Source organism: Cebus imitator, unplaced genomic scaffold, assembly GCF_001604975.1.
Source record: "Cebus imitator isolate Cc_AM_T3 unplaced genomic scaffold, Cebus_imitator-1.0 Scaffold149, whole genome shotgun sequence".
Classification (NCBI taxonomy): Eukaryota; Metazoa; Chordata; class Mammalia; order Primates; family Cebidae; genus Cebus; species Cebus imitator.
The window spans coordinates 72,422-80,727 of NW_016107464.1; the positions used below are offsets into that span (position 1 = coordinate 72,422).

At 38.3% G+C, this 8,306-nt stretch overlaps 1 protein-coding gene across 4 annotated transcripts in view; it reads left to right on the forward strand.

The window, feature by feature from the left end:
• Window positions 1–8,306, forward strand: part of NFX1 (nuclear transcription factor, X-box binding 1) — an 81,551-nt gene that overhangs the window by 67,519 nt on the left and 5,726 nt on the right. For all 4 annotated transcript variants that reach the window (XM_017542932.2, XM_017542933.2, XM_017542934.2 and 1 more), the window contains 2 exons: window positions 6,748–6,846; window positions 7,448–7,514. In XM_017542932.2, the coding sequence (XP_017398421.1) occupies window positions 6,748–6,846; window positions 7,448–7,514 (166 nt within the window). The remainder of the gene's footprint in view (window positions 1–6,747; window positions 6,847–7,447; window positions 7,515–8,306) is intronic.

Here is an 8,306-nt window from a genome sequence, read left to right on the forward strand (position 1 = left end):
GCCCGGCCCAGAACATTCTTAAACTTGTTTTGCTCTGTATCTCTGTATGTTTCTGTTGAATATAAACCAGGAGTAGAATTGCTGATTAATTGGGTTTGCGTATATTCAGCTTTAGTAGATTCTGCGTGTCCAAAGTGGTTGTGCCAAATTACACTCCCGACAGCAGAGTGACGATTCCCATTGCTGTACATTTTTGTAGCACTTAGAATTGTCAGTCTTTTTAATTTTAGCCATTTTTGTAGATATACATAGCAAGATGTCATTGAGCTTTTAATTTCTATTTTCCTGATGACTTAAGAGATTGAGCACCTTTCTTATATTTATTGGCCATTTGGCTATCCTCATTTTTGAAGTGCCTGTTCAAGTCCTTTGCTTATTTTTTCATGTTATCTCTTTTGTATTGATTAGTAGGAATTCTTTATGTATTCTGAATATGAGTCCTTTGTTGGCTTTATGTATATATTGTGAGTATTTTGTCACCCTCTGTACCTTCATTTTTTACTCTATGTCTTTTTTATTCCAGAAGCTAAAGTAGAACTCTTGATGTCTTCTTGATAAACAGAAATTTTAGTATTAATATTGTCCAGTTTATCTGAGTTTCTTAGTAAGCACTTTTCATGTCCTGTTTAGAAAAATTCATCTATCCTGAAGCCATGATGATATTCTGTTACTGTCTAGAAAGTGTATTATTTTACCTTTCACATTTTAAATCTACAGTTGATTTGTACTAATTTGTTTTTTTTTTTTTTTTTTTTTTTTGTTTTTTTTTTTTTTTTTTTTTTTCTGAGTATGGATAAGGAGATTTTACCATTCAGCTTTTTTCCATGTGAATATCCATTTGACCAGTACCAAGATTGTCCTTTTCCCAGCACTCTGCAGTGCCACTTCTGCCATAAATCATGTATAAACCTGGGCAACTTGGCAAAACCTCATCTCTACAAAAAATAAAACTAGCCAGGTGTGGTGGCACATACCTGTAGTCCCAGCTACTTCGGAGGCTGAGGTGGGAGGATTGCTTGAGCCTGTGAGGTTGAGGCTATGGTGAGCTGTGAGCACCAGCCTGGACTATATACTCTGGGTGGCAGAGTGAGACCCTGTCTCAAAAAAAGCTAAAATAAATAAAAGTGTATCAAGTGTATATGTGAGTCTATTTCTGAGCTCATCCTGTTCAATTGCACTAGTATCATGCTGACTTAATTATTGTGCCTTCATAACAACTCTTAGTATCTGGTAGTATATACCCTTAACTATGACTCTTCTTCAATATTGTCTTGACTGTTTTTTATTCTTAGCCCTTTAAATTTCCACTTAATATTTTACTTTTTCTTTTATTTATTTATTTTTTGAGACAGAGTCTTGCTCTGTCACCCATGCTGGAATGTAGTGGCACAATCATAGTTCACTGCCCCCTTGAACTCCTGGGTTCAAGGGATCCTCGTACCTCAGCTTCCAAAATAGGTGGGACTACAGGGACACACCACTACTTCTGTCCAAGTTTTTCTTTTTCTTTTTAAAAAAAAATTTTTTATAGAGTTGGGGTTTTACTATCAGGATGGTCTCAAACTTCTGGCTCAAGTGATCCTCCTGCCTTGGCCTCCCAAAGTGCTGGGATTACAAGCATGAGCTACTGCACCTAGCCCATTTCCACTTACATTTTATAATTGGCTTGTTATTATAATATATATCCAAGAAACCTGCTGGAATTTTGATTGAGTTGGTACTTGTAGATCAATTTGGAATCTTTATAATACTGAATTTTCTAATCCATGTGGAAGGTATATTCTTCCATTTCATGCCTTCTTTGATTCCTCTCAATGATACTTTGTGGTTTTCTATATATAGATTTTCAGTGTATTTGTTTTCAAAAGATTTGTTTCTTGCTTTTTGATGCTGCTATACATGGGGTTTTTTTCTTGTATTACTTTTCATTTTTAAAATTTATTATTTAATGTGACAAGTGTTTTTGTTTATTTTGTTTTTGACCAGGTTGACATCCTCAAGAAAAAATGCAAATTACAGGGCCTTCATTTTAAAGCAAATGCTCATTTTAGGAATGTGTTATAGAAGATATTTATATGCTTAAAAATATATCACAGATAAGACAAAAAAAATGGCTTGTTTTTTTGTTGTTGTTGTGTTTTTATTTTTTGTTTTTTTTGTTTTTTTTGTTTTTTTCAACAGAGTTGCACTCTGTCTCCCAGGCTGGAGTGCAGTGGCACAGTTACAGCTCCTGCAGCCTCTACCTTCTGGGCTCAAGCGATCCTCTTACCTCAGCCTCCACACCCAGCTAATTTTAAAATTTTTTGTACCAAACCCAGCCTCAATTGGTATTTTCTAACTGTTTGTTGCTAGTATTTAGAAAGACAATTGATATTTATTGAGTTATTTAACAACCTTGCTAACTTTATCTATTTCTGTTAGTTTATTGTAGATTCTTTTGGATTTTGCATATATACCATCATGTCTTCTAATAATAGTAATTTTATTTATTTCTAATTTCTGTTATTTTTTTCTTTTTTCTTTCATCTTTTTTCTTTCTTTCCTATTCTTTTATTTCTTCTTCTTCTTACCTCATTGCACTGGCTAGGGCCTTCAGTACATTGTTTAATGGAAGGTGCCAATAATAGATATTTCTGACTAATCCTCCATCTCATGGGAAAAACTTAGTATTTCACCATTAAATATGTTGTCTGCAGTAAGTTATTGAGGATACTCTTTATCATATCAAGAGGCACGACTGGCAAACTTTCTGATTCTAGCAAAGATTGATTAAATTGAATAGCCCTATAAAATATTAATAATTGGAGAATTTAGATGAAGGGTATATAGAAGTTTATTGTAATATTCTCATCACTTGTCTTTGAAATTTTTTGAAGATAAAAAGACAAATCAGACAGAGTATAGCCCTGCTTTACCTTGAAGTTTGACTTTCAACAATTTTAATAGTACCTCTTTAAGTATTAAATGTGTAGAAGGTAATATGATGACTAGTAGTGCTGTTCAAATTTTCCTTGGTTTGACCCTTATTACTTTCTAGTGAGTGCTGTTCAAAACCCTTGTCCTTTAGGAACCATCAGTTAGTATTTTCAGCAGCAGAATGTAAATTAGGAGGCCTAAGTATTCAGAATTGCTATACTGAAAACACAGAAGGCCTCCAAACATGGAAATTCACTTTTGGTGGTTGAAAGAAATATTGTGCACTATTTAGAGCCGGAGCTCTAGAGTCAGATTGCCTGGATTTGAATCCTAGCTTCACAAATCACTTAGCTGTGAGACCTTAGGCCAGTCACATATTCTCTGTAAACCCTAGGTTTCTTAAAAACCTAAAAATGATGACAGTTACAGTATCTACCTTCCAGAGTTGTTGTGAGGATTAATACATTAAAAATGATACTCATAAAACTCTCGGCACAAGAGCTTGGCGCATAATAGGTACTCAATAAATGTTATTGATTAAAACTAGCTATTTTTGAAAGCCTTTTGAATTTCCCCTCAATCTTGGTGATGACATAATAACCCTTACTATATAGATTCTTTCATAAAAACACACAAACCTAAGAGAAAAAAAATGGCAAATTTAAAGCAAATTCCATCTAAAGTTATGTCTATATATACACACACATGCATATACACATATACCTCTGTGTATATGTGTGTGTGTGTATGTGTGTGCATGTGTGTGTATCTCTATTGCAGAAATAAAAAACTAGCAGGCCAAATTCAGCCCACTGGCAGGTTTAATTTGTGTTTAAATTCAAATTAGTGCCCAACTAAAACATTAAAAGATCTTCCCCTAAAAATTCTCATGAAAATTTGAAAAGTAAGCCTCTTTTGAAAAATTGGAAATCTGGCAATGTGAATCAGATTCTTGTGGGGCATTAAGCTTGTAAGTGACTTCTGGTACAGTATAAATGAAAATTGTACTAAGTGCTAAGCTGAAATCTATCTTAAAAAAAAAACAACTAGGTGTTGGTGAGATGCCATGAGATTCAGATACTGGTGGTTAGGGCACAAAGTGGCATTTCTCTAGACCACTCACTCCACATTGATCAAGAGTCTTTTTTTTTTTTTTTGGAGACGGGGTTTCACCATGTTGGTTAGGCTGATCTTGAACTCCCGACCTCAGGTGATCCGCCTGCCTTGGCCTCCCAAAGTGCTGGGATTACAGGCTCGAGCCACCGCGCCCGGCCTTGATTAAGAGTCTTATGTCCCTGCCATGCGCCCCACAACTGGAAGCATTTTCAAAACTTTTTGCACAGAGATATTAATTACATCATGTATAATATTGAAAAACTGGAGGACTGTTAAACCTAAATGGGAAATGATTCAATTATGAGATATATATAATTAGAAGATTATGAGCTATTAAAACAGTAAGTTTGAAGACAAAATAATAATATGAAAAATGCTAACCAGGTAATGCTGGTGAGAGGCAAAGAAACAAAGTTTTTTTAATTTTTAAAATTGTTTTATTAAATAAAAATTGTATATATTTATGGTAATACAGCATGATGTGTATATATATATTGTGGAATGGCTAAATCAAGCTAATTAGCCTATGCATTACCTCACAATCTTATTTTTGGGAGGTGAGACAGTTTTGTATATTCTAATGGCAGCTACTTCAAATTATAGAGAAAGACCAGGCATGCTGGCTGACACCTGTCATCCCAGCACTTTGGAGGCTAAGGTGGGTGGATCACTTGAGGTCAAGAGTTCAAGATCAGCCTGGCCAACATGGTGAAACCCCTTCTCTTCTAGAAATACAAAAATTAGCTGGGTATGGTGGTAGATGCCTATAATCCCAGCTACTCGGGAGGCTGAGGCAGGAGAATCACTTGAACCGAGGACGCAGAAGTTACAGAGAGCCGAGATCATGCCATTGTACTCCAGCCTGGGCAACAGAGCAAGACTCCATCTCAAAAAAAAAAAAAAAATTATAGTGAAAAGGGCCAGGCACAGTGGCTCATGCCCATAATCCTAGCATTGGGGAGGCTGAGGCCAGCGGATCAATTGAGCTCAGGAGTTCAAGACCAGCCTCAGCAACATAGCAAAACCCTGTCTCTACAAAAAATACAAAAATTAGCTGGGCATGGTGGCACGCCTGTAATTCCAGCTACTTGAGAGGTTGAGGTGGGAAGATGGCTTGAGCCCAGGAGGTGGAAGTTACTGTGAGCCAAGATCATGCCACTGCACTTCAGCCTGGGCAACAAGAGCCAGACCCAGCCTCAAAAAAAGCAGTTAGAAAAAAGGAAACACTAACATACTCTTGATGAGACTGTAACTTAGTACAGCCACTATGGAAAACAGCATGGAATTTCCTCACATTAAAAATAGAACTACCATAGAGTCCAGCTTTCCTGTTACTAAGTATCTGTACAAAGGAAATAAAATCAGTAGAGATATCTGTGCTCTCACATTTGTTGCAGCACTATTTACAGTAGCCAGGATATGAAATCAACTCAAGTGGTCAACATGGATGAATGGATAAAGAAAATGGGGCATATATACAGAATAGAATACTATTCAGCCATAAAAACAATGAAACCCTGTCATTTGCAACAACATGGATGGACCTGGAGGACATCATGTTAAGTGAAATAAGCCAGACACAGAAAGACAAATAACACATAATCTCACTCATATGTAGAATCTTAAAAAAAAAATTAATATAGAAGCGGAGAGTAGAACAGTGGTTATCTGACTAAAAGGGGATGGAGTGGAAAGGGAAGGATGGGGAGAGGTTGGAATGGATACAAAGTTACACTTAGATGGTACAAATAAGTTCTGGTGTTCTATTGCACACTAGGGTGATGACGGTTAACAGTAAGGTATAGTATATCACAAAATAGCTAGAAAAGAGGCTTCTGTATATTCTTACCACAAAGAAATGATAAGGGCATGAGGTAATGAATATGCCTAATACACTGATTTGGTCATTTTACAACATAGCATATATGTACCAAAACATCAAACTGTGCTTCATAAATGTGTACAATGACAATAGGTCAATAAAAATAAAATAATAATTTTTTTTTGTTTTTTTAGAGTCTCGCTGTGTCACCCAGGCTGGAGTGCAGTGGCATGATCTCAGCTCACTGCAACCTCTGCCTCCCGGGTTCAAGCGATTCTCATGCCTTGGTCTCCCTTGCAGCTAGGATTACAGGCATGCACCACCACACCCGGCTAATGTTTGTATTTTTAGGGAGACAGGGTTTCATCATATTGGCCAGGCTGGTCTTGAACTCCTGGCCTCAAGTGATCCACCCACCTTGGCCTCCCAAAGTGCTGGGATTACAGGTGTGAGCCACCGCACCCAGCCAAGAAATGTATAAAGATGAAGTGCATATGTTAATGGAATTCTTTACTTTTTGGATTTCTATGATGTATTTTAACATTTGTATGTCTATTTTATATACCTTATCTTTAAGCTAAGCCTCAGAGAAAGTTATCCCCCATTTACCATTCCCAGTGATCTCACTCCTGTAACCTTCTCTTCCCCAAAGTCCCCAGTACTCAGCTATGACTTGCTCAGACCCTTATAGATCTATTTTATTTTCTTTTATGAAGACAATACCACGTCATGACCCAAGCTGTTGTTATTCTTTCCTTAATAATCCAGTTTACTAAAATACAGATAAATAATGCATAAAGAGTTTAAGATACAGTAGGCACTCGGCGTTACTATAAGATAGTTTCAGCTTCCCTCCCACTCCTTTTATTTGCATACTTCTCTCTCACTTTCAGGAGATTAGCAGAGGCATTTCACATCAGTGAGGATTCTGATCCTTTCAATATACGTTCTTCAGGGTCAAAATTCAGTGATAGTTTGAAAGAAGATGCCAGGTATGTAACTTGTTACCTGCTTTCTTAATTGTGGCTTGTCAGAGTGATAGGTCTTTTGAGATGTCATAACTAATAGGTACTCCTCCCATGATTAAGCCAGTTCAAGTTTGTTTATTGTAAGAGATTATGTGCTGTTTAATAAATAACCCTTCTCTTGGTTTCTCAAAACTGCCCCCTTTAAAGAACTCAACTTGGGGTGTGGTTGGGGTAAGAGTTTGGGTGGGGTGGTGGTAAGAGTTTGGGCCTCTCAGGGGCTGGACTAGACTGAATTGGAGGATCTCTGGGCTTCATTCCACCTCCATCTACCCCAGTCTTGCATTCACATGAGTTCTCACTTGGAGCTGTAGCAGCTCTTATTTTTTTCCTGGAGCCCCTGGCCCTCCAGTGGCTATTTCTCCTTTCATCTTCCCTTTTCTTATATTTGTCCCTTTTGTTCTTTCTTCCACCGTAGTCATCCTTCTGTAATCTGACAGTTCCTGACCTCTGCAGTCTTTCTGCCAGCAATGTCTGTTGTCCCTACTTTACAGGGAGAGGATGGGTGAAAGGGGTTCTCAGAAGGGCAGGGACAGATGAAATTAACTGTGCTGATTTCTCATTTCAGGAAGGACTTAAAGTTTGTCAGTGACATTGAGAAGGAAATGGAAACCCTCGTGGAGGCTGTGAATAAGGTTGAAGTCAAAACATCCCACTGAACATTTATCTAGGACCAGCTTGATTTAAAAAAAATCAAGTCCTGGAAACACTGTCCACCTAGAGTAGTTGTAGGAAAAAGTCACAGCTTCATTGAGAATTCTTGAGGATCCTTATCTTTCTCAAAACACAGCCATTATAACAACTGTGGAAGCCTGTCCTGATTCAGAACAGTTGACTGCAGAAAAGATCTGCAGTCGGCTGGGCACGGTGCCTCACGCCTATAATCCCTTTGGGAGGCCGAGCCAGGCAGCACACCTCAGGTCAGGAGTTCGAGACCAGCCTGGCCAACATGGTGAAACCCTGTCTCCACTAAAAATATAAAAACTAATTGGATGTGGTGGTGGGAGCCTGTTATCCCAGCTACTTGGGAGGCTGAGGCAGAAGAATTGCTTGAACCCAGGAAGTAGAGGTTGAGCTGATATCATGCTGCTGCAGTCCACCCTGGGCAACAAGAGTGAAACTCTGCCTCAAGAAAAAAAAAAAAAAAAAGACTTTACTTACAGTCAACTGTAAGTAAAGACTGGGCACAGGCCGGGCGCGGTGGCTCACGCCTGTAATCCCAGCACTTTGGGAGGCTGAGGCGGGTGGATCACCAGGTCAAGAGATCGAGACCAACCTGGTCAACATGGTGAAACCCCGTCTCTACTAAAAAATATAAAAAATTAGCTGGGCATGGTGGTGCGTGCCTGTAATCCCAGCTACTCAGGAGGCTGAGGCAGAAGAATTGCCTGAACCCAGGAGGCGGAGGTTGCGGTGAGCCGAGATCG